The 26,258-nt window shown below is 43.0% G+C and overlaps 2 protein-coding genes and 1 pseudogene across 2 annotated transcripts in view; 1 reads left to right on the forward strand and 2 right to left on the reverse strand.

Moving 5' to 3' along the window:
- The window catches only part of TRMT1L (tRNA methyltransferase 1L), a 51,294-nt gene extending 43,491 nt beyond the window's left edge, over positions 1 to 7,803 (reverse strand). Inside the window, exons 1-2 of the mRNA XM_075528359.1 lie at positions 7,281 to 7,803; positions 2,744 to 2,854 (exon numbers count right to left, since the gene is read on the reverse strand). Of these exons, the coding sequence (XP_075384474.1) occupies positions 2,744 to 2,854; positions 7,281 to 7,515 (346 nt within the window). The 5' untranslated portion in view covers positions 7,516 to 7,803. The remainder of the gene's footprint in view (positions 1 to 2,743; positions 2,855 to 7,280) is intronic.
- A 197-nt stretch (positions 7,804 to 8,000) lies between these two features.
- The window catches only part of SWT1 (SWT1 RNA endoribonuclease homolog), a 112,852-nt gene continuing 94,594 nt past the window's right edge, over positions 8,001 to 26,258 (forward strand). Inside the window, exons 1-4 of the mRNA XM_075528386.1 lie at positions 8,001 to 8,108; positions 10,200 to 10,300; positions 10,494 to 10,582; positions 15,126 to 15,206. Of these exons, the coding sequence (XP_075384501.1) occupies positions 10,502 to 10,582; positions 15,126 to 15,206 (162 nt within the window). The 5' untranslated portion in view covers positions 8,001 to 8,108; positions 10,200 to 10,300; positions 10,494 to 10,501. The remainder of the gene's footprint in view (positions 8,109 to 10,199; positions 10,301 to 10,493; positions 10,583 to 15,125; positions 15,207 to 26,258) is intronic.
- On the reverse strand, positions 10,707 to 10,807 carry LOC142438271 (U6 spliceosomal RNA; annotated as a pseudogene).

A 26,258-nucleotide genomic window follows, 5' to 3' on the forward strand; every position in this document is an offset into this window, starting at 1 on the left:
GCTCCGTCTCTCCCTTCTGGTCTGTGTTAATTCACATCCTGAATTTCCTACCCTGGGCTTATACTCAAGTCAATCAGTTTTTCTGGTTTCCCAGGTAATAATTAGGTACCTCGGGTTATATTCGGGTCAGCTTATATTCGAGTATATGCAGTAGTAGAAAAAATAGAGAGAAAAGTATAGTTCAAAGAAATGGTATGTGGCCAAACAATGGTGATTTGTGGTCACTTTGCTATAAAAATGAAAACTTTATAGGAAGATATTCATATAGGGCATTTCACAGAAAAAAACTAATAACTTTAAACAACAATAATTCTGAAAGGGAGCAAAGGCAGATAAATAAACTGTAGGAAACTGAGAACCGGGAAGAGTGTGTATGTAGACAAATACTCCGCTCATCTTCCAGGAGTCTGGGCGGCAGATTCTGGTGGAGGGTGGCCTTCACACTTGAGAGTTGGAGATACAGTCCAGTGACATTCTCTTAACTAAAGTTGATGTTCCCCGTAATAACGCCAATTTTCAGGTGCTGCTTGCAAGCACATGGTGGCTACTGTACATTTGCAAGCTATCTGCTGGAAGGCCATCTGCTACCAAGAGCAATCAGAGCAGCCCACCCTAAGTATGGCCCATTGCTTCTGATGAGAATCGTCAAGTCAGCTCAGAGATGACTGAGGTTAAGTCGCCATCTTAACTCTAGAACCTGCCCACTTTGTTTACAGATGCGTCTTCCGATCATGGTGCCCCTGGCACATCCCCTTCCTGTTACAGTGTGTGTAGGATGTGGCTTGCATGCCCGAGATTATGTCAGCTTGAGCGACAATACATTCTCCCACTCTCTGGTTCCACTTTCCAAGGCAGAGGTGAGTCCTTGCATACCTTGTCTGATTTTCGTCAATAAATTTACCGTTCGATACAACCGCCCCCTAGGACCCATTCGGTGGTGGAGGCTGGTCCCCCACAATAACCAAAGATCCAAGAATGGATTTTGGGCCCACACAAAATCCTAGCTTCAATGTAATTAGTTCTCATATCACGACCTTGCTTGATACTCACCCATAAGGGAACATAGAAAATATTGGTGCTATAAAAAGTGTGATGAAGAAACGAGATGGTGTTCAGCCACCAGCTAAAATAGTGTCTGGGGTCTTGAAGGCTTGTTTCTCAACATGCAGACAGCTAAGTGATGTGTCCACTACGTCCATATAGAAGAAGCACACCAGCATGAGTGACTTACGTATTGTAAATCACAGAGTCTGAAGCTGAGGGAGGGAACAGTATCAGAGCCTAAACGGAGAATTTGGTGTGTAGAAGGCTATGGAAGGTCGTTGGAGGCCGAACTCCTTTTGTGGGGCCTACACTGGAAGCAGCCTCCAGTGACCGCCCTCTAACCATAATAGATGGCAAGGGACTGATGAGCAAACAGTGCAGTGGAGACGACTCTACAAGATCAAGATGAGAAATCTGACTTAAACGATTGAAACCTTGTCAGCTGATTCCCCACTCTGATGCACGTTAGGCCTGATCTGGTTTTCAACCGTTTCTGTGCTTGTTTGTTAATATTGTTTATCTTTTGTGCTTTGTTATTGGGGTGACCCTTTTGAACTTTCATGTTTGTCTCTTTGTCAGTATATGAAACCTGGGATTGAAAAACCTATAGGGACAGCAAGGAGTAAGGATTTCTGGAGGGTCCAGAGGGGGGATGGGGGTGAAGTAAAAGGGCTGATGTCAAGGAGTTCAAGGAGGAAGAGAATGTTTGGAAACTGATTGTGGTAGGAATTGTACATACTGCTTGATGGGATTCAACTATGGAATGTCTGTAATAACTCTCAATAAAATGTTTTTTTAAAGAAATCATTTGTTTTCTACTACAAATCTAATTCATTGCTTGGGAAAAATGCTGCAGAAACTGTTGTGAGGTGGAACACAGTTCACAAGGACAGCGATATGGGAAAAACTCAAGTGTTTTTTCCTTTCAAAAAAGGTGAAATGTCCATTGATGGCAAACCTCATTCTGGATATCCATCAACTTCCCAAATGGACAAAAATGTTGACTCATAGTACATTTGGAGGAGTTCATTCCACCTGTCCAGATTTTTAATCAAGCTTTCTATTTGGAGGTTCTGAAAAGAATGTGTAATAATGTGCAACAAAAAATGCCTGATTTGTGGTAGACGGAGGACTGGTTTTACCACCTCAACAGTGCACCTGCTCACACAGCCATCTCAGTGTGCCAGTTATGGCAAAAACCAGCATGCCTCTCTTGCCCCATGTACCTTACTCACCTGAGATCACTCCCAGTGACTGCTTTTTGTTTCTGTGAATGAAGAGGGACATGAAAGGACAGCAATTTGATGACATAGGAGAGGTGAAGGAAAAAAACGAGGGAGGTGCTGTCAGTCATCCAAACAGATGAGTTTGAAAATGTTTCCAAGAATGGAATCGCAAATTTGACAAATGTATTAAGTGTAATGGAGAGTACTTTAAGGGTAATAAGGTTTTGTAAAAAAAATATTTAAATACATACCTTTGGAGGATAAAAAAAAACAACTTCCATTTTTTTTGGGGAGGGGAAGAACTCCTCGTATTTTCAAAGCACCATTGAAAAGAAAAGGCTATCAACTTTCTAAATAATTTTCAAATTTTCTGTTCTAGTTCACTGGAAATAAACAATACCTGTTCTTGGGAACATGTTTTCATGAGTTGAAAAATGACAAACTATTACCACATAAAAACAAACACAGAATACCTGTATCAAGGTTATCTGCATTCAATGAACTTGCAGAATCAAAATCCCCTTCAGTTATAAAAGCTAACTTCTCCAGATCAGCAAGTTCTCTTTGAATTGAGATGTGTCTCTCTGGAAGAAAAGACAATTTTAAGAGTCAGAAAACTGTGCTTTTACAATTTGTCTGCCACCATCATTTTTATTAGATTATATCACGCAGAAGTTTATACTTCTGTTCCTCACAGCATATTATCTTAGTACTCAGATGAGAAGCTGCTTCATCTCCGTTTAAAAAATAGTGTTTCAGAATGTAGGAAGTCTGAGCAAAAGCTCCATTGTTATTTAAAATTGTTATGTAATTCCACAAGAATTGCTTCTCCTCGCTACAGAATACGGAAATAAGAAACAAAAAGCCATGTGTTTTTGTCATCAAAAAACTCTCAATCAGGTGGGAGAAATGAATACATTAACTTTTAACTACAAAACAATGTGGCTGAAAGTTGAAATGATTTGAACGCAATAAGCAAGTTGAAATGAATACTAGAGGTAAAGGTAACATAATGCAGGGATTATTTAATTCAGAATTAATTAATTCCAACAAGTCTGTCTGAGAATGTTTTTACTGGAGAAGTGGTACATGATTGAGAGTTAGGATACAAATAGATTCGGTAAGCAGAGATTTAGTGGCCAGGTTTGATAAACTGAAGTACTCTCATGAACAAAGGAGGTATGAAAGCAGGGCTAACTACCCCTCTTCCCCATACTGGCTTAAGTATAGTCTGCTTGGAGCAAAGAGTAGGTGAAAAAAATATTCTGCCAAGAATGTAGTTTCTACCATTGAAAGCATACATCAAGTTTGCTTGGACTTTATTCTTGAGGCAGTAAATCTTTGCAGGTTTCTTAAGAAGTGGATATTTTAATTTAAATGCATTCCAGGAGAGTATTTCTTTCAGCAGGAATTATTATTGCTAATTGCTATTAAGTTGGCTCTGATTCATGGCAACCACCACAGAATAAAACATAGTTAGGTCCTGTGTTATCTTTATAACCTTTGATATGTCTGGATGCATGATTCTAGTAGATTCTGATCCACAGGATCACTGGCTGGTTTTTCCTAAGTAGACCACTAGTCCTTTCTTCCAAGTCTGTCTTCATCTGACTGAAACTCATCCACTATGACTGTGCTGGTATTTGAAACATCCATGGTATAGCTTCCAGCTACATAGAAACACACAAGTTACTATAACATGGTTAACTGATACGAGGATGGTGGGAAAATCAATTATAGAGATTAAAAACTTACTCATGGCAAAGTACAGAATACACGGTAAAGAAAAAAGCAACAGGATTTGGGGTTTGAGAAGTGTGAAGAGTAAAGTAAAACATCTAAACTTTTGAATGTATATTGAGTGACGGAACTAATGAAGGAAACACATGGTGGAAAGAAGAGAAAGTGAATGTAGTTTCATCAGTGTGTTTGATGGAGAATGTGTATGTAGTAATGCTCAGTAAGTGACTTCTCTAAAGTGTCAAAAAGCAAAGATGTCACTTTTTGAGGGTTAGGACTATTTTGAAAATAGCATGGTTTGGTATTTTTAATGGTCTCAATACATGCAGAAGTTGGACAATGAAAAAGACCGAAGAAGAGACGCACCAAATCTGGTCTGCCAGCAGAACGAACTAGTCTAACTAAAAGTTAGTATAGCCAGAAAATGTCTTCGAGAGAATGATGGAGAGGCTTATCTTGCTTACTCTGGGCACACTATCAGAAGACACCAATCAGTGGAGAGGCATCATGTTGGTAGAGGATCAGCAAAAAACCAAAACAACAACAAACAAAAAAACCACACCCAGATGATCCTCAGGCTAGATGGACATAGTAGCTGCAATAATGGACTCTCACACACCAATGATTTGGAGGCTGGCAGAGGACCAGGCCGTGTTTTGTTCTATTACATTCAAGATCACTATTAAGTTGGAGATGATTCAGCACCTAACAACTACTATGACTAGTAGGTTGCTGAAAATTTTGGTTTTGGAGTTCAGGAGGAATTCTTAATGGAGAAACAGACATGAATACATGTTCCTAAAGTGGGTTTTTTTTTAAGTTGGGTAAGAAAGCCCAATTTAAAAAAGGAAAAAGACCCATTCTTGCCTAAACACAACTGATTCTTTAAGAGGAGGGGGACGCATGATCACGCTGCTGAACCCACTTGAGAAGAAATAGATCTAATCTGGAAGTGCAAGATGGAAGGATGTGAGCATTATATGGAATGTAGAGGAAGAACCCAGAAGGTAAACTCAGATAATGCAGAAGGGAAAGAGTACTTGCTCAAGATAAACAAGTGGTCGAGAAAACACTACAGCCTATTAATAGGTCCCTGGAAGCCCCTAAGGAAACAGTGAGCTGGATGGGAGTACGACAGTGACTGGAAGGAAACGTACAGAAAATCAGGATGAGTATTTCTTCAGGAAGTTTGATTGTATTAACAGAATGGGATTTAAACTTGCCTTTTCTTTGTTTTTGAGAACCCTGAATAGAGGTGCATGCTTATAGGAAGAGACTGTCACTTTTTATGAGTAGAAAGCCCCATCTTTTCCCTGTGCACCGGCTGGTGGTTTTGAACTTCTGCCCTTGCAGCTAGCAGCCCAACATGTAACCACCGAGAAACCGGGCTCTTTTTCAAATGACTATACTGAGATACAATTTCTGAAGGGCAAAGTTTTTGCCCTCATCATTAAAAAACTTCTTATTGCAAGGTCAGACAGATCCAGGCAATGAATTCAGGTATACACAAACCAACCAAATTTAATTTGTAACCACAACACCTACTTGGCATCCTCTGTTCAAAAATCTGGGGCGGGGAAACGAGAGACACGGTACATCACTACATAAAGATGTACTGATTAAAATAATTCTATCAAATAGCACCAAGAGAAAAGCTGGTAAATAGAAGGAAAATCTTACCATCCACTATTGAAAAACAAACAAAATCTCAAAAGATCTAAAACATTAAAAATCACTTCTGGCTCAAGATGGCACACAGACGGTCTGTCCTTCAATCACAGAACCCGTTTTCGTAACACACTAATAACCCACAATTTAATAGGCAAACCTCCTGCTAAATCAGACGAGTCCAAGATGCTAGGTTCTTTTATAGTTTCTTCTGTTACTTTTCCCTTAATCCTCAATTCTATTTCAGATATGCCATCTTCATCTTGCATAGTTATGACTGATTTCAAAGGGCTAATTAGACCATCTAAACATAATTTAAAATGGTGATTAATATATATATAATTTTGTTCCATTGCATATCAGAGTTCTCAATCACTACATATTCTAATACCTCTTCAGATTTTTCATTTACACATTCTACAAATTACACATTTACAATATATGAATAAACCTTTCCAAAATATGCTTAGCATATTCTTAATGACAGGGATTGGGGTGGAGGAGGAGGCATGCATTTCCCTAAAGTTATTGAACTGACTTCTGAAACTGAGGTGCAGTGGCCACTTAATTTGCTCTGGAGGATGTGTTCCTCCACCTCTACCCTACTGTGGTCCAGGATAAAGAAGCCACCAGCTTTATCATATGCCAATCCTGATGTTAGATGAGAAGGAGAAGTCCAATTTGACTTACTTTTATAACAATTTATATTTTGATTTAAAACTGCTAAATAATTGTAAGCGACCCTGTCTGTTTTGTCAACACTGAACTTACAAATGGCTGGGAAGTAGAGAGGACAATGAATCCGAGAGCTTTTAAGAGAGCACAAAGGTCAATTGATGGACTATGAAATTAAAAAACGAAAACAAACCAAAAAGCCCTGTGGTTAGTCCTTTTTTGGACCTTACGGTTACAAGTGTTCAGAAGATCCTTCAAAGCAGGTTTTCAAAAGCATCCGTTTTTAAGATACGTACAGGTCCAATAAATCACAGAAAAATGCATGCAAACACTTTCAGAAGCACAATCTCAGCTCTGCATGTAACAGCAGCCTTCAACACAATGTAAGCGATATTTTTGTGCGGGGCAAGATATAATCCATGATTTAGTCTACTCTTTTTAAAAAATCATTGTATTGGAGACTCATACATACAGTTCTTATCACAATCCCTGTAGTCTACTCTTTTAAAAACTATTCCCCAGCTTCAAATTCTTTTTGGAAGCAATCTTTATGAATGGGGCAAACAACCATGTCTATGTAGCGTCACAAGTTTGACAGGCAATGGACACCTCTGGATTAGGTCACCTTTTTAAAGGGCTTCGTATCAAATTACGTGTAAATTCCTATTTTGTATGGAGGCAATGCCCTCATGGCCAAGACGCCTTCGACCTCTTAATTTCCTTGCACCCGCCAGCCCCGTGTCTTCCCCACGTCCCTACGACGCTCTCCCCGAGGCTGATGGAAATGCCTCCTCCCGCCTCGGACCCACGCTTGCCCCGACACCCAGCCCCCGCCCCCGCCCCGGGGGGACCGGCCTCCCTTCTCCCCAGCAAGGCGCACTTGCTGGCGTTTCGGGCGGCAGGAGGATGTGGGTCTGCTGCACTTACTGCCGTGAGCCTCCTCGGGGGCCGAGGCTAGGGACGGGGACAGGGCCGGAGCCTGGGCCAGGGCGGGGGCTGCGGCTGGAGCCGAGGCCGGGGTCGGAGCCGAGGCTGGCATCGGGGCTGGCGCTGGGCCCGGGGCCGGGGCCGAGTCCGCGGCCGGGGTCGGACCCGGGAGCTGGGCCACCTCTGCCTCCTCCTTCTCCAGGGGCAGCAGCTCCTCCTCCGCCATATTCTCCATAGTTACCGCCTCCGTGCTCGGCCCGCCCGGGACCAGGAGGGGGCTCCCGGCGAGGCGCGTCAACTGGCGTGAATGCCCAGGGGAGTGGGGAAAACAAATGGGGGCGGGGACGAGGGTTTGAATGCGTGCAACCGACAACAAACACACAAACAAACAAAAAGACAAAAAGACAAAACGAGGAAACAGGACTAAATCTTGCCAGCAGAAAAATAAAGGCCAGAGGCAGCAATTCACAGCCCCGTCGATTCCCTTTCCTCGAGGCGTTACGACGCCACTACAGACTACGCAGAAGCGTATCCGGGATGGCGTCCAATGAGGTAAGAAAGTTCCGTGTCCACGACGAGCCTCCGCTCCACCCATCAACCACGGAATCTAACCGAAACTACAATACCCAGAATTCACTGGGCCTCTTGGGGGCGGGGCCGGACCTCCGCTAGGAGGAAGTAAATGCAAACCCAAGCCGACGGAGGCGTTCGGCGGGGTAGCTGGAGTAGAGAGCAAACTACATTTCCCAGAGGGCATCGGGCTGGGGGCGGGGTTGTCCACTCGCGGCTTGGGCCTCCGAAGTTGCCACCGCGGGCTACGCTCTTAAGGTAAGGAATTTGGGGGTGCTTTGAAGTTTCCCTGGATAGGGTCCCTCGCCAGCTCCAGCTAGCCCAGTGGGCGCCTGGGCGGCCCGTTTGGGGACGATTTAAGTCACTCTTGCCTGGGCGGAGCGACCCTGTGGGCGGATCCGTCGTCTACCTGGCTGCTAGGAGGTGTGGTTCGGTATTTTGCCTGCCCCTGGCGCTGCATTTTGTTCCGCTTTGGGGTTTGGTCTGTGACTGGTTCCTAAGGGCTGGGCAGCAGCGTGGTTTGTACCTAACTGTTTATTAAACAAGAGCCTCGGTCGAGCTCTTTCTCCAGTCCGACTGGTTTGGACTTCGGGACTTCACTTCAGACCCTCGGTCCACACTGTGGCCCGGACGCTGTTTTTCACCATTTGCAGATTTGCTTTAGCTTGAGCATTCCCAGGGCCGTCAGCACCGCACGGGGTTATTTTTCTTCCCTGGCCGGAGTTCGGCGTGTGCAGACTTTCGGGGCACTAGATTCCCATTCCCCAAGGAGTACGCCAGTAAGTCTGCTTTTTCTTTTCCTTCCAAGCTCTCCTTGTGCTCAAGTCCCATTCGTGCAGTCGTTTGTTGTTTAAATCCACTGGGGCAGGCAGGAGGAAAATTTGAGTTTCCCGGCTTTTTTGAATTGTACGAATTTTAGGTATCAACGGCGAGGGAAGCCCCTTTGGGATTCAGAAGTCAGGCTTGCACTTCAGGGAAGCGTTCATCATGAAGAAAGGTGGTTAGGAAGTACCCATCTTAGGGGTCTGTTTAATTCCCAATTGTTCTAGAGCTCAGAGATTCGAGTTTGTTAGTGTTAGGGAGAGCTTCACTGAGATTTAAACTGGGTCTTAGAGGTGCCATTGCTTGTACAGTTGAAGATATGATGAGAATATATTCCCAAAAGTACAAGTTTAAATGTGGTCCCAGCATTTATTGTTAAGAGGAAGTAGTTGGAAGTGAAGCATAATTGGGGAGGGGTCGGTTAAGTTGGTCGTGAAAGGAACTTGAATTCATTCTAGAGTTTTGGCCCTTATACTCTGAGAAGTTCTTCAGAAGCTAACATGTGAAACGGGGAAGGTTGATCAGACTGAGTTTTAAGAAACTAATGATGTGGGAAATGGGAGTGGAGATGGTGGAGGCAGCTGCGAGACTTTTTATGGTCTGTGGGGCCCCCCACCCCCACAAAGGTATGTTGTTGTTCTTAGGTGTAAGTTATTTTGTTGCTCTTCGGTGTTGTCCAGGGTGATTCCATCCTGTGTGTACAACAGCAAGCAACAGTGCCAGGTTCCAAACCACGCTCAACCAGTTTGAGCTCACTTTGAGCTGCTGTGACAATTCATCCCAATGAGGGTCTGGCCTTCCCCTTTTTCACCGACCTTGTACTTTCCTGAGTAGAATGTCTTTTTCCAGGGTCCAGTCTCTCCTGATAAATGTCCAAAGTACATGCAATTAAGAGCCATGAAATTATAGTAGTGAAGAAAAGGGATTTTATTTGGTATAGGCAGTAAAAAGAAAAAAAAATATGGGACCATGGACATGCAATCTGAGTAGTATCAGCCTGCTTCTGAAAAACTTTACAAGTCTCGGGAATGTAAACATTACCCTTTGGTCCGTACTCACTGCCATCAAGTCTGTGTCAACTCATAGTGAACCTAGAAGACGGTGAAAATGCCCTTTTGCATTTTCAAGACTGTAACTCTTAACCGGAGTAGAAAATTCAGCTTTCTCTTGCTGAGCAGCTGATGTCTTTGAACTGCTGTCCTTGTGAGTCAGCAGACCAAAGCATCGGCTTCTCGTGAGTCAGAGCTCGAGGAAAAACAGAACGACCTTACCCCAAATGCTTTAAAACCGAATACTGATTTCCCAGGTTTGCTCTGGATCATTATCCAGCAGGGTTTTCTTAATACAAAGACACAGACACATCATCAGGTGGGAACCCGGATGGCTAGGCATGGGGTGATAATTGCAAGGTTGACAATTTAAAACCCACCAGAAAGGTGAAGCTGTCTGCTATGAGGATCTCTGGGACTAGATTCTGAGGGAATTGATTCTATGGCAGAGGATTAATCACTGTGATTGTTTTTCCAGGTATTATCGGTACAGTTTTCAGTAAAGACAGAAGTCTATTGGTCCGACAGGAAGCGTGGTTAACTGCCCTTAATGTAACTGCCCTTATAAGGGCACCTCAGGTAAACTCTCCCCCTTTTTGTGTAAACATTTTTCCATATCTAATCTTCCTGGGGCCACACTGTCTAGACTGGTCTAATAAGCATGGCCATATTGGTGGTTTAAAGGCCCCAAACCTTGAGGAAATAATAAAGAACTCAAATGCTTAGAAGCTGAAATGATAAGCCGTAATCTATTTTTTCACGTTTCTTTTAGCTTTAAAAATGTTCAACAAAGAATCTTGTGGGAAAAAAGAAAAGTCTCGGAGAAAAGCCACCTCCTCATCGCCCAATGTTGATAAAGAAGTAAGGAATTTTTAAAAACGGTTTTATTTACATATAGTTTACATACCAATAGTTCATTCATATCAAGGAGAATTGTAGAGTCACCGCCATCCATTTTCGAACATTTTCTTCAATCTTGTACTCATATACGAGGGAACAATTCACGAATTTGCGTTTCATCCTTAACCGGGGGCCATGCTAATCTCTTTTGTTCCAATTTTAATCTATGTAATGCGAAGTGAGCACAAGAAATTTCACATTTTTTAAAAAAACAATTTAACAATTAGTTTTTTTAATATTCAACAAACCCTAAATATACCTCAGTTTTTAAGAGACATGTGAGTATTCTGTTTTGCCCTTTGGGTCTGGGAAGCGTCATTGGTTTTCCATTCCTTACTTGCGTTATTATAGCTCTTCCTCACAACTCCAGAAGGGAGGTATTGCTCTCCCAATTTCTCAGACACTCTAAGACTCAGGGAGTTAAATAGCTTGTGTTGATATTCTTCACTTCAATTCCAAGTCCCCAAACTCCCCCATTCGTAGAAATAACTCAGTTTTAGGCCATCTTCCTCACTTTCTCAGTGTTTGCCTCCCTCCCCCCCCCCCCCACAGCTAACGGTAGGATTGCGCTCTGGTTGATCACAATGGTGTTCCTATGGGAGGGGATCTTGGAGCAGGAAAGACATGTTCTTCATGTTCCTTTCTTTCTCTTGCTTTCGGCATTCTGTCTTAGGAAGTGCCTTAATAGATGAAATTTAGAATAATTCATTAGTTTAAATGGGTTTTGTCCTCAAGACATCAATGTGATGGTAAAACTAAATATAAAACGTAAAAAATCTTCTGAATAGTCTGAATAGTTCATTGTTAGAATCATGTGTTCATATTTTATTACTGACCAAGATCACTTAGGATTCAAATGCATTTTTCATAATTTAAAGTATTATAGAGATCATTGGATGTTTTTGCCTTTATTCTTTGATTATGTACTAACCTTCTGATTGCTAATTTACCTCCAGGAGGAACCCTGGTAGTATAGTGGGTTATGCATTGGTATGCTCACGACAAGATCTGCAGTCGTGACCACCAGCCACTCTGAGGGAAAAAGATGAGGTTTTCTACTCCCATAGAGTTGCTGTCTGACATTAGGGGCAGTTATACTTCCTATGGTGTTGCTATGAATCACTTGTTTGGGTGTTGTAAAATGATGGGAATATACTGTTAGAACCTGTCCAGTTTCATGGAATAATGTGAATCATGATTAACCCAAGATTGATCCTAATGAGATGGTGGTTAGACATTCATCCACTCTCCAGACATTTTACCAAATAGGACACCAACTCTCTCACTCACAGTACCCTCTACTGCCTTTCTGGGCTTGTAGCAGCCACACGGAACTCTACAGACTACATTTATAGTTAAGTGGTTTAATTTTTTAAATTTAATTTTTATTTTAAAATTATTTTCCTAAAGATTATTTTATTGGGGGCTCTTAACAGTCCCCACATCGATTGTATCAAGCATATTTGTACATACGTAGGCATTAGTTAAGTGGTTTCTTAAGGAAGCGCAGGGTACAACTGGGTATCAGGACTACAACAAAGCTCAGATTCACAAACGTGCAGGCAAAGGCTCCCCCTGGTGTGTATTCTTCCCTTCTAAAGTGTAGGTCAGCTTTTTCAGCTCTTTGCCATGCATCCTTTCCTTTGGCCCCCAGAGGACAGACTTCTGGTAGGATGAGGACAGGGCCCTCTTGGCTCACCCATCTGTCACCGTCAACTATGCTGCAAGCCCTTTTGTGGGCGATTCTGGCCACTTCTGCCATAGAACCCCTTCTGGGATTCTCACTCCGTTCAGTGTTTGTGTTTTTTTGTCAGTGTTTGTTATATAGCCTTTTGACTTGATTTTCAGTTCTCTTAGGAGGTTCTTTTGCCTCCTTTCTCTTGTCTTCCCCCCCACCCTTTTGCTTATGCTTTGCCAGTTCTTTTTTTCTTTCCATCTGACAAACTTCTATGGGTTGGCTGCATTTATACACAATTCCCTGTCAATTTCAAGAGATGGCCCCCAGCTAGTGGTCGGAAACAAAATTACCGATCACCACTTGATTGACTCCCATCACTTTACATAATGGACTGTACGAATCTTACGTGTTTATTACTCAGTCCTTGCAAGGTGCATACCATTCACAGCTGCCCAGGGCCAAACAAAAAGTATCCAACCTGAGTTGTGTACTACTTACTCAGGAAATGCTAACTAACCAAGATGAAAGTAACACATTCTCTGAGGTAAAAAAGTAGGGCAGAGGTAACTCCTCAGGTTTTAAGGTGAAAAATCTAAAGCTGTTTTTCCAGAGAACTAAGGAAAAAGTTACATAAAGGAGCTGATTGCACCACTGGTCTCCATTTAGATGTCAGTTTATCACAGGAGACTTAATGTCATTTTGATTCCCCCTACCATTCACCCCAGCTTCCATCTCTTCTGTCCCTCTTTAATCCCCCTCGCCCCGCATCAACTAACATACTAAATACAGTTTATGAATTCCTGTACGCCCATGAGTTTTGTTGGCTCCCCCCTCTCCGCCTTTCATTCTTTATTTAGTGCTCTATCCCCATTGTCTAGAATGATTTTGGTACAGTATACAAAAAAGTCACTACCTCCCAATGAATTAAAAAACAAAACAAAACAAACTCATTACCATCAAGTTGAAACTGACTAATTGCAACTTTACAAGATAGGGTAGAACTCTGGGATTCTAAGACTTAATTCTTTACTGGAGTAGAAAGCCCCATCTTTTCCCTGTGGAGCAGCTGGTGGTTTTGAACTACAAACCTTGCAGATTGCAGCACTACGCCGTTAGGGCCTCCTTGCTATAGGATAGACACTCAGAATGTGCATGAAAAATGAGTGGACAGTTTGAGACCGCCCAGTTGTTGTGTGCTGTTGAGTTCATGCCAACTCATGGTGACCCTATGTGATGGACTAGAACTGACTCAGGCTGTAGAATCTTGGAGCAGATACAGTGTTTTTGTCCCCCAGAGCCACAGTGGGGCTCTGAACTGACGACCTTAGGGTTAGCAGCTGAGCATTTAACCATTGGACATATATCAGCATTCCTTTGTAGATCCTAAATCTGCATCTACTGAATTTAAACAATTCTGAAAACAAACAGGATATATGGTTTTTCTTCTTTTTTTAAATCATTTTATTAGGGGCTGATGCAACTCTTTATCACAATCCATACATACATCAATTGTGTAAAGCACATTTGTACATTCATTGCCCTCATCATTCTCAAAACCTTTGCTCTCCACTTAAGCCCCTGGCATCAGCTCCTCATTTCCCCCCTCCTTCCCATGGCTTTTCTTTTGTATTCATTTTTCAGTGCTGTCATAACCAACTACCGTATATGAGATGCTGTGCATGAGCATAAATTTGTAGTTTCACAGAATTCAAGGTGTTGATAGAACCTAGTCTTTTCTGCTCTTGGTGAAAATCCCTTCTAGTCCTTTCCCACTTCGCGTGTGGCACAGGAGCCCCAGTGGGGTAGTGGGTTAAGCATTGGACTGCTAACCACAGTCTCTGCTGCTTGAATGCACAGTGGGGAAAGATGAGGCGGTCTGTCTCAACGATTTACAGGCGTGGAAACCCACAGGGACAGTTCTGCTCTGTCCTTTAGGGTCGCTATGAGTCAGAGTTGGCTCGATGGCAGCCAGTTTGGTTTGGGGGCATCTTTACATGGATTCCCCCTGTCATTTGTGTGTTTTCTCTTTTATAAGACAAGACTCAGATTGTATTAGGACTCACCCTATTCAAGTTTCAGAAAACCCAGGGCTACCAAGTACACTCCTAATCAGTGATCATAGCAAATAGAATAGTACTGTTCTACAGGGCGCCAAGGTTGTAAATCTTTAGAGAAGCAGACTGCTTCATCTTTCTCTTGTTGAGCAGCTGATGGGTTTGAACTGCTGACCTTTTGGTTGGTGGCTTGGTGCTTAACCTCTACCCGAAAAACCACACTCACTGACATTGAATCGATTTCTACTCATAGCAACCTAGTGGGACAGAATATAGCTGTAAATCTACAGGAGTAGAAAGACTTCTCCTTCAAAGTGGCTGGTGGTTATCGGCCCCACGTGTAACCTATGCTTCCAGGGCCCCTTTTAATCACTAAACCACAAGTTAAATTCTTCTTGTAAATTTAGCTGATAACATCTTCAAAGATCCTATCTCGAATGGTTCCAGGAGTTGGGAATTCACCATATGAATTTTTTTATGGGGGACAAAATTGAATTCATAATGGCTTATTGCAGACTGAATCCCATCATGAAAATGCCACCTCTCATGGCAGTTATCTGAGTTGGCCTCCTCTCTGCAATACCGGTTTCCCTTTCATATCCTGCCAACATTTGTGTGTCTTTGACATCACTCCCCTCTGAAATATGTTAATTGATGTAGAGGAAACATTGATTTATAATGATTAAATGCTGTTATCGTCGTATACCTTATTTTGTGATTTTTTTTGTTCCCCCACCCCCTTTTTTCCCTCCTTTCCAAATGGCATTCTTAGGATAAGAACGAGGAAAACACTTCAGGTTCTGCTAGTTCGACTTCCTCTGTAAGATCAGTTTCTTCCGAGAAGAGAAAACTGGTGAGTACCATATATACTCGAATATAAGCTGACCTGAGTATAAGCCGAGGTACCTAATTATTACCTGGGAAACCAGAAAAACTGATTGATTCGAGTATAAGCCTAGGGTGGAAAATGCAGAAGCTATTGGTGAGTTTCAATAATCAAAACAAATGAAAATAAAATTTGAGACATCAGTGGGATAATTTATTTAAATATTTATTTTAAATAGAAAACATAAATAAAAGGACAAGTCATTTAATATTAGTAAACCAGCACAGTAAGTGGAAAATAGGTTCAACAAAAACAGAGTACTATTCCCTGAGCTCAATCAGCAACCAAGCCAAAATGTACAGTTAAAATCCTTCAAAACTGGATTCCTCATCATCATCTGTATCCCAATGCAGAGCTTCTGCTGGTGTGAGGTCATCATAGACGCTGTCCTCACTGAGATTGCCATCATCACTGCTGTCATTTTCACACACAGCACAGTCTTCACTGCCATCCATAGCATTACTAATACTACATTTCTGGAAGGCACGTCGCACCATGTCTTCTGGAATGTCTTCCCATGCATCTCGAACCCACTTTGCTATTAAATCTATGTCAGGCTTCATTGACTTCCTCCTTTTGTTAGTTGGGCTTGACCAGATGACATCCATTCATGCCACATCCTTCGCGCACGGTCTTTAAAAGGCTTATTCAAAGATACATCCAGAGACCGCAGTACAGATGTTAGCCTACCTGGAATAACGTCTAAAGTAACTTTACTAGATTTTGCAATATGTCATCAGCTAGGTGGGCTCTGAACATATCCCAAACAAGTAACGATGGCTTTTTCTTTAAGGCTCCTCCTCGTCGTCACTTCCAAATTTCTTCCAGCCATTTTTTTGTTCCGTCTTCATCCAGCCTTTAACATGTGCTCCACAGTAATTGTTGGTGGGAAATTATTATTTTTAGGCAAGGTCTTTCTTTTAAAAATAATCACAGGACGCAGCTTAGTTCTATTAGCCAAACATGATACAACAACTGTTAAGTGGTTGTTTTTTTTTCACTTCCTGTGGTTTTGGGAAAAATGTTTTTTCTCCTAAACTTGCCACAGTTCTGTTGCTTGGAAGATCAAAAGTCATGGCAGTTTCATCCATATTCCCAATATCTGCCAGGTCATAATTATAAATCCTTCTTTGTTTTATAATAAATGACTTGAATGACATAATTTTTTCTTCAAGGTCTTCTGTCAATTTCTGGGAAATCTTTGTTCTTTGTCTCAAACATAGTAGGCCAAACCTATTCATGAAGCAGGTACACCATCCTGCTGTCGCAGCAAATTTTTCAATGCCTGATGCTTTATATTTGTCATCCTTAGCCATTTGTAGAGCACGTATGCGGATTCCCATGCGGGTTACACAGTAACCATTTTGACGACACTCCATAACCCATTTATGCAATTCACACTCTAGAGCCCTGTAAAAAGACGTTAACCCTCGATGAGCTATTTTAGCTTTTGGAATCTGTTCCAAATCAGCCTCCATTTTCCACCACTCCCTCAGTTACTTTTTGTCAACACAGAATTCCCTACTTGCAATACTATTATTGCTCTCTCCTGCTCTTGACAAAACCTTCATTTTGAAACCAGCCTCATATGACCAGCATTTTTGTTTTGGTTCAAGAGTATCCATTTCTTTTTTTTTTTTTTTAACAATTTATTGGGGCTCATACAATTCTTATCACAGTCCATACATATACATACATCAATTGTATAAAGCACATCTGTACATTCTTTTCCCTAATCATTTTTTTTCTCCTCGTTTCTTTTTTTACATTTTAGTAGGGACTCATACAACTCTTATCACAACCCATACATATACATACTTCAATTGTATAAAGCACATCCATACATTCCCTGCCCCAATCATTCTCAAAGCATTTGCTCTCCACTTAAGCCCGTTGCATCAGGTCCTCTTTTTTTTTCCCCTCCCTCCCCTCTCCCCCCTCCCTCATGTGCCCTTGGTAATTTATACATCGTTATTTTGTCATATCTTGCCCTATCCGGAGTCTCCCCTCCCCCCCTTCTCTGCTGTCCCTCTCCCAGGGAAGAGGTCACATGTGGATCCTTGTAATCAGTTCCCCCTTTCCAACCCACTCACCCTCCACTCTCCCAGCATCGTCCCTCACACTCTTGGTCCTGAAGGTATCATCCACCCTGGATTCCCTGTGTCTCCAGCCCTCATATGTACCAGTGTACAGCCTCTGCCCTAGCCAGCCCTGCAAGGTAGAATTCGGATCATGGTAGTTTGGGGGAGGAAGCATCCAGGATCTGAGGGAAAGCTGTGTTCTTCATCGGTACTACCTCGTACCCTAATTAACCCATCTCCTCTCCTAAACCCTTCTATGAGGGGATCTCCATTGGCTGACACTTGGGCCTTGGGTCTCCACTCTGCACTTCCCCCTTCATTTAATATGATATATATATACATATATACACATACATATATACATATACACGTATATACAGATACATACACACACTAATATCTTTTTTTTTTTGCATGATGCCTTATACCTGGTCCCTTGGCACCTCGTGATCGCACTGGCCGGTGTGCTTCTTCCATGTGGGCTTTTTTGCTTCTGAGCTAGATGGCCGCTTATTCACCTTCAAGCCTTTAAGACCCCAGACACTATCTCTTTTGATAGCCGGGCACCATCAGCTTTCTTCACCACATTTGCTTATGCACCCATTTGTCTTCAGCGATCCTATCATGGAGGTGTGCAGTCAATGATAGGATTTTTTGTTCTTTGGTGCCTGGTAACTGATCCCTTCGGGACCACTCGATCACACAGGCTGGTGTGTTCTTCCATGTGGACTTTGTTGCTTCTGAGCTCGATGGCCGCTTGTTTATCTTCAAGCCTTTAAGACCCCAGACACTATCTCTTTTGTAGCCGGGCACCATCAGCTTTCTTCACCACATTTAGTTGTTCACCCACTTTGGCTCCAGCAGTTGTGTCGGGAGAGTGAGCATCATGGAGTTCCAATTTAATAAAAGAAAGTATTCATGCATTGAGGGAGTGTTTGAGTAGAGGCCCAAGGTCCTTCCGCCACCTTAATACTTAACCTATAAATATAGACACATAGATCTATTTCCCCATCCTCCTATATATATTTGCATGTACATGTCTTTTTCTAGACCTCCATAAATGCCCTTTGACTCTTAGCTCTTTCCTCCATCTACCTTGACTTTCCTCCTGCCCCACTACCGTGCTTCGTCGCCACCTGGGCTAGAGTATACCTCTTCTCTAAGCAACCTTACCCTTGATCGTTCCCCACCAGGCCTGCCACTCCCCCCTCTCTACCATTTTGGGTCCCATGTTTTTCCCTTGTCCCTGTGTTTGTTAACACCACTTCCTTACCCCCCCTACCCCCACCCCAAGTCCCCCCGGAACTGTCGGTCCCGTTGTTTTTCCTCCAGATAGTTCATCCAGCCTGTCCTATTCAGACAGACCTGTGGAGACACTAACATGCACGAAAACAAGACAGGAAAACAAAGCAACAGTATCCAACCAGACAACAAACAATAGAAACAAACCACTGACAAAGAACAGAACAAAACAGTTCACATGAGTAAAGCTTGTAGTTAGTTCAGGGATCGTTTGCTGGCCCTTAGGAGCGTTTTCCAGTCCAGTCTGTTGGGGCATCACACCCTGGCCCCAAGGTCCACTTTCAGCATTCCCTGGGGACCTTGCCACTCCATTCCCTTGCTGTTCCGCTGCACTCCCCCTGTGATTTGCCTCGGTGTGGTGGGATCAAGTCAGGTGAAATTCCCACACTGTGTCTCCGGTGCAGTCCCCTGTATCGCCCTTAGTCACTGATTGGCATTATTTCTCATAGTAGGGCCAGCCATGTTGTTCTCTCTGTGGACTGGCTGCTCTACTCAGGAACATCATCCTCATGGCCTGGTGGGCCAGGCTGTGCTCCACTCTCTCCTCCTGCCCCTTCATCTGCTCCCGTGTGCTCTGATCAGATATGTTCATCTCCCGGAGCTGCAGAGTCAATGTCGTCCTTTGGAACAAATTCTTTTCGGGGGAGGGGCAGGAATCCACTTCATTTATGGTGCTGGGGCCAGCCTCCCAGACCTCTCCACTGGTTTCCTACTCCATACCGGGATATTGCATTCACACCTTGCGGCACTGGGTTGAAGTCTGGTCCCACTTTCCCTGTGGAGATATAAACAATACCCTCCCCTTGGGTGGGTTAGTGCCCCATGTCCCCGCTCCCCTTTTCTTCCTTATATTCATCCTTTTGTTTTCCTTTCCCTCCCTCCTCCACCATTGTCTACCATGTGCATCCCTGGTTTTGGTCTGGTCCCTTCCATACTACACAGTCTTCACCCCTAAAATGTTTGTATACAGTAGCTTTTCCCCCTATACCCCTTTTGCTTTTTAAAAAAGTTTTTAATTCTTACCTCAGCGGGCTCATGTTGTACTTGTCCTTTTGTGCGTGACTTACCTCGCTTAGCATGATTTCCTCCAGTTCTTCCCATGTCGCTATGTGCCTCATATGTTCATCACTGCTTTTTAGTGATGCGTAGTACTCCATTGTATGTATATACCACAGTTTTTTAATCCAATCGTCAGTTGATGGAAATTTGGGTTGCTTCCAACTCCTTGCAATTGTGAACTGTGCCACAATGAACATTGGAGCACAGATGTCTGGTCTTGGTTTGTTTCTTGCCTCTTCTGGGTATATGCCCAGTAGGGGGATTGCTGGGTCATATGGTAACTGTATTTCCATCTGTTTTAGGTTTCGCCAGATTGATTTCCATAGTGGCTGTACATACTTACAGGCCCACCAGCAGTGGATGAGAGTTCCTGTCTCCCCATAGCCCCTCCAACACTTGTTGCTTTCTGATTTTTTGAATTGGGCTACCTTTGAGGGTGTCAGGTGGTACCTCATTGTTGTTTTAATTTGCATTTCTCTTATGACTAAAGATCGGGAACATTTTCTCATATGTTTGTTGGCCATTCAGCTTTCTGTCCCTGTAAAATTTCTGTTCAAGTCCTTTGCCCACCTTTCTGATAGCCTGTGTATTCCCTGCGCCAAAGTTCTCAGGTTGGTCCCAATTTCCTCATTGATGGCCCTAATAGTTTGGGGTTTAACTTCAAGGTCTGTGATCCACCTTGAGTTTATTCTTGTGCATGGAGTGAGATAAGGGTCTTGCTTCATTTTTCTGCATGTTGATATCCATTTTTTCCAGCACCACTTGTTAAAGAGGGCATCTGCTTCCCATTTGATATTTTTGGGGCCCTTGTCAAAGATCAGCTGTGTGTATGCTGATGCTTTTATTTCTGGGTTTTCAGTTCTTTTCCATTGGTCTGATTATTTGTCATTGTACCAATACCATGCAGTTTTGAGAACTGTGGCTGCATAAAGCAAGCCGGCCCACGGTGTCCTTGTTCTTGAGGAGTTCTCTGCTAATTCTGGGCTTCCTCCCTCTCCATATGAAGTTGGTAATCAGTTTTTTCCATTTCTTTGAAGAAAGATGATGGTAATTGTATCGGGATAGCATTAAACTTATATAGTGCTTTTGGCAGAACTGACATCTTAACTATATTAAGTCTCCCAATCCAAGAGCATGGAATATTCTTCCATTTGTTGAGGTCGCTCTTGGTTTCTTGTAATAGTGTTCTATAGTTTTCCCTATATAGATCTTTTGTTTTTTCAGTCAGGTGTATCCCTAGATATTTCAATTTGTGTTTGGCCATTGTGAAGGGTACCACCTTTTTGATCTCTTCTTCTGTGGTCTTATCTGATGTGTATAACAGTCCGATGGACTTCTGTTTGTTGATCTTGTATCCTGCCACTCTGCGAAACTCCTCTATTGCTTCCAGTACTCCCCTTGTGGAACTTTTGGGATTTTCAATATATAAAATCATATCATCTGCAAATAACGATAGTTTCACCTCTTCCTTCCCCAGACGAATACCTTTGATGTCACTTCTTTGCCTTATGCTGTTAGCTAAAACCTCCAGCACGATATTAAATACGAGTGGGGGCAAGGGGCATCCTTGTCTGGTCCCCTTTTTCAGTGGGATTGTGTTAGTCTTTTCTCCATTGACTACCACTTTGGCTGTTGGTTTTTCATATATAGCTTGTATTGTCTTGAGGAACTTTCCTTCCATTCCTATCTTCGCTAGTGTCTTAAACAGGAATTGGTGTTGGATGTTGTCGAATGCTTTTTCTGCGTCTGTTGATATTATGTGATTCTTATACTTTTTCATGTCAATGTGACAAATAATACTAATGGTCTTTCGTATGTTGAACCATCCCTGCATCCCTGGTATGAATACCACTTGGTCATGGTGAATTATCTGTTTTACATACTTTTGTATTCTGTTGGCTAGTATTTTGTTAAGGATTTTTGCATCAATGTTCATTAGGGATATCAGTCTGTAGTTCTCGATTCTTGTGGGATCCTTGCCCGGTTTGGGTATCAGAGTTATACTAGCTTCATAGAAGGAGTTTGGGAGTTTGCCATCTTTTTCTGTGTTCTGGAAAAGTTTGTGTTGGATTGGTATTAGTTCTTCCCTGAATGCTTGATAGAATTCTCCTGTGTATCCATCTGGTCCAGGGGATTTTTTTGTTGGTAATCCCTTGATAACCTTTTCTATTTCTTCTATTGCGATGGGTCTGTTGAGATTCTTGATGTCCACCGAGGAGAGTCTAGGGAGGGATTGTTTTTCCAGGAATTTGTCCATGTCTTCCAAATTGTTGAATTCATTGGAGTACAGTCCTTCATAGTATTGTGTAACTATCCTTTTGATTTCATTAGGGTCTGTTGTAATGACCCCTCTTTCATTCCCTAATTCTTGCTATTGAGATTTGTTCCCTCCTTTCTTTGGTTAGGTTTGCCAATGGTCTATCGATCCTGTTTATCCTTTCAAAGAACCAACTTTTAGTGATATTAATTTTTTCCATAGTTTTTTTATTTTCCCTCTCCTGAATCTCAGCCCTGATTTTTATAATTTCTTTTCTTTTGCTAGTAGTAGGGTTGTCCTGCTGACTCAGCTCTAGTTTTTGTAAATTTTGCATCAGTGTACCCGTCATGAGTCTCTCCTTTTCTTAGGTGTGCTTGTATTGCTATGAACCTTCCTCTGATGACTGTCTTTGCTGTGTCCCATAAGTTTTGGTACGTCGTGTGCTCATTTTCGTTGGTTTCTAGAAATTTCCTGATTTCGTCTCTGATCTGCGCCAGTATGCACTCCTTTTGCTATAGAGAGTTACTCATCCTCCAATTATTTGCTCTTATTTTCTTTGTCTTCCTTTTGTTGATTTCCAGTCTTATGGCACGGTGGTCAGAGAGAGAGGTCTGTATTATTTCAATGTGCTTAAATTTATGTAGATTTGCCTTATGCCCCAGCATGTGGTCTGTCTTTGAATATGTGCCATGGGGACTTGAAAAGAATGTGAAATTTTTTATATTTGGATGAAAAGCTCTGTAAATATCTATTAGGTCAAATTGTCTAATTGTGGAGTTTAGCTCTCTAGTCTCCTTGTTGAGTTTCTTTCCCTGTGATCTATCTTTCTCAGTGAGTGGTGTGTTGAAGTCGCCCACTATAATTGTTGAGTCTGTGATTTCTTTCTTAATCTTTTGGAGTGTTTGGTTGACGTATTGAGCTGGTCTCTCATTCGGGGAATATGGTCTCTCATTCGGGGAATATATGTTTACAATGCTTAGTGGTTCATTGTCTATGATTCCCTTGAGCATTATATAGTGTCCCTCCTTATCTCTTTTTATGGTTTGCACTTTGAGGTCAATTTTATCCGAGATAAGGATTGCAACCCCTGCTTTTTTTGTGTTGCTGTTTGCTTGGTAGGTCCTTCTCCAGCCTTTGATTCTCAGCCTATTTTTGTCTGTAGCCTTGAGATGTGTCTCCTGTAGGCAGCAAATTGATGGGTTGTGTTTTCTAAGCCATTCTGCTAGTCTAAGTCTTTTACTACACTTGATCTTAGCCAAAAGGCTGAGAAGCGATGTGTCTCAGTCTTTTAATGCCTGAGTTCAGGCCATTGATATTCAGGGTTATTATCTCCATGTGCGGACTCTGTGATGCCATTTTATACCTTTTGTGTTGGGAGTTTTCCTACTTTCCTTTCTCATTAGTGTGTGTGTATCATTCTTGACTTCTTTCCATCCTTAAGCCATTGCTATCTTGGCGTCTGTTTTCTCTTTGTTGTGCTCTGGGTGAGGTTGTTCTATGTGTTGGTCTCTTATTTGTGCTTGGTGAGTGTTGTTCTTCTGCCCATACTGAGTCGGCGAGGCTCTTTTGTAAGGCTGGGTTTGTTGTAACGTATTTTTTGAGTTTTTCCTTGTCTGGGAAGACTTTTACTTCTCCATCGATCTTGATCGATAATTTGGCTGGGTAGGGTATTCTTGGATTTGCGTCGTTTTCTTTCAATTTTTGGAATATGTTACTCCACTCTCTCCTTTTTTCATAGTTTCTGCTGATAGGTCTGAGCATATCCTTATGTGGGAACCTTTATATGTGATTGCTTGCTTTTCCCTAGCTGCTCTCATGATTTTCTCCTTTTCCTCAAAGTTGGATAGTTTAACTATTATGTGCCTTGGTGATTTCTTCTTGGGGTCCTGTCGTGCTGGTGTTCTTTCAGCCTCTTGGTTGGTTGCTTGGTTTTCATTCATTAGGCTGGGGAAGTTTTCCTCCAAGAATTCTCTCGCTATTGTTGCAGATGACTTCTTTGTTGTGTCTTCCTCCGGTAGGCCAATAATTCTAATGTTGTTCCACTTCATAGCATCAGACATAGCTCTTAGGTTTTCTTCGGCTTCTCTGATGCTCTTATTAGATTTTTGTTCACGTTTATTAAAGTCTGCTTTGCTGTCCTCCACGCCACTGATGCGGTTCTCTCCTCCAATCGATTCTCAAGGAACACGATTTTGCTATTGTTTTTCGTTATCTGCTTCTTAATCTCCTGTATTTTCCTTTGGTGTATGTCTTTTATCTCCTCTATTGTTTCATCCTTTTCCTGTATTGTTTCCCTCATATCCTGCATGGCTCCAAGCAGCATTCTGAGAGTTTTTTTTTATGGCATCTCAATGTCTGCTTCTTCTATGTATGTTGCTATGTTCAGGACATCTTCTGCCTTCGTCTTTTGTTTCTCCTATTTTTTCGTTGAGGTCGTTGGGGGTGATGGCTGTTTGCGTTGAGTTGTTTTTGAGGGGCCAGGTGCCATTTTCTAGTCTCTCTCTGGAAGACTTACAGGAATGCTTCTTCGATCTGCCTACAGCTGATTTTGCTATGGGATTAACCTACCACTTTATCTTCCTGTGGCTTCCCTATCAGGGGAGTGCCCCAGATGGCAGGTCGACTGCCTGCCCCAGTGATGAAGAGGCTGGGCTGAAGTTCCCGCTATTGGTTTGAATAGTGATAAGTGTTGCCTGAGCTGCCTTATGTCCCCAGGTACACAGGCAGGAACTCCCTGGTGAGAAGTCTGAGGAGTATCCCCTGGAGAGCAAGCAGGCCTTACCCTAGCCTTGGGCTAGCTATGCAGGGTGGAGCTCACCTAGCTGGGCGTGACCCAGGCGCAAATGCCCTAGGGCAATGGGAGTGCCTGTAAGTCCACAATGGAGTGTGAGAGAGCAGGGCAGGAACAAGGGGGGGGGGGAGAAAAATAAAAAAGTGAGACTAGACTGTGCAGGGGTACAGGGGAGCGAGGGAAGCAAAAGAAACTATGTAGCTGAGTCCCACTCCCTGCCTGTGGATCTGCAAGGGCTTACTCCCTGCCCCAAGCCCCAGCGGTAGTTCGCAGCTGAGCCCCAAAAGGATCACAAGAAAACTGCTCAGCAGCCCCCAGAGAAGTGGGGGGACAGAGAGCAGAGATGTTAACAGACGCCCGCAGTGTAGCCGAAGCTTGATCCCTGCCTGTGGAGCTGTAGGGCTTTGGGTTTAGTCCCTGCTCAGACCATGCGGCGCGGCTGCGGCTGTGCCTTAAAAAAGCCCCTGCGCAGCCCTCCAAGGCTGTGTGGGAATATAGAGCAGAGATGCAAACAGAAGCAACAATGTAGTTGAACCCCGATCCCTGCCGATGGATCTGCAAGCGTCCTGTCCCTGCCCTGAGGCAGGTAGGGGAAAACTGGCTGTGCTGAGACCAAGCCCTGCTACAGGCTCCAAATGGTCCCGGCTTGGGCAGATCCGGCAGCTGGACTAGGGTCGAACCCCAGCCGGCTTCCACTGAGGTAAGCCAAAAGCCCCCAGCCCCTCAAAATCCCGTGGATCTGTGCCTACTTATCTTTATGATGCACCTCATGCGATCCAGTGGCGTTGAATTTCCCTCTGAGCAACTCTCCTGGGCTGGATTCTGCGGAGCCCCTCTCAGCCCCTCTTGATGGAGGTGGAAGTAGGAGAGGAGTGAGAGGGGGAGTATCCATTTCTAATAGGATAAAAAAACAAGACTTTGAAAAAGAAAGTTCATGGTAATAACTCCCCCCACTCTACGTGTTAGCCAGGAAGAGTTGGGGGAGTCCGTGCGGGCTGGGGGGTGGGGGATGCAGGATGTGAATTAACACAGAGAACAGAGGGGAGAGACGGAGCGCAGCCACAGACACATCCTTACCACTCAGCTGCTGGCATAAGTGAATCACTACGGGTGCTTCTGCGAAATGGAGCCGTCCATGTCATAGGCTGATTGGTTTGATGTGAATAAAGGAACATTCAAAGCCCTGCAGTGTCGGGGCCTTTGAACAACGGAGAAACGGCAATCATCTACGAGATAACCAGTGCTTGTCCCATTACCTTGGGCAGGGCTTACCACTGACTTGTGTATAAGCCGAACCCTAGTTTTTCAGCACAAAAAAATGTGCTGAAAGCTTTTACACGAGTATGTATGGTTCCTAGATTTCACGTTTCCTCCCAATATATTTTTTTCTTCTCTAACTTTAGTTCGTCATTCAAGACTCCCATAAATTTGGTCAGAGTTAATTTTCCCCCTCCTTCCATGAAAGCGTTCCTGTGTTTTTCTAATTTGGCTCTAATATTCTTTCTGCTTACTTGATGTGTATCATCTCT

The sequence above is a fragment of the Tenrec ecaudatus genome, chromosome 1 (genome assembly GCF_050624435.1).
Source record: "Tenrec ecaudatus isolate mTenEca1 chromosome 1, mTenEca1.hap1, whole genome shotgun sequence".
NCBI lineage: Eukaryota > Metazoa > Chordata > Mammalia > Afrosoricida > Tenrecidae > Tenrec > Tenrec ecaudatus.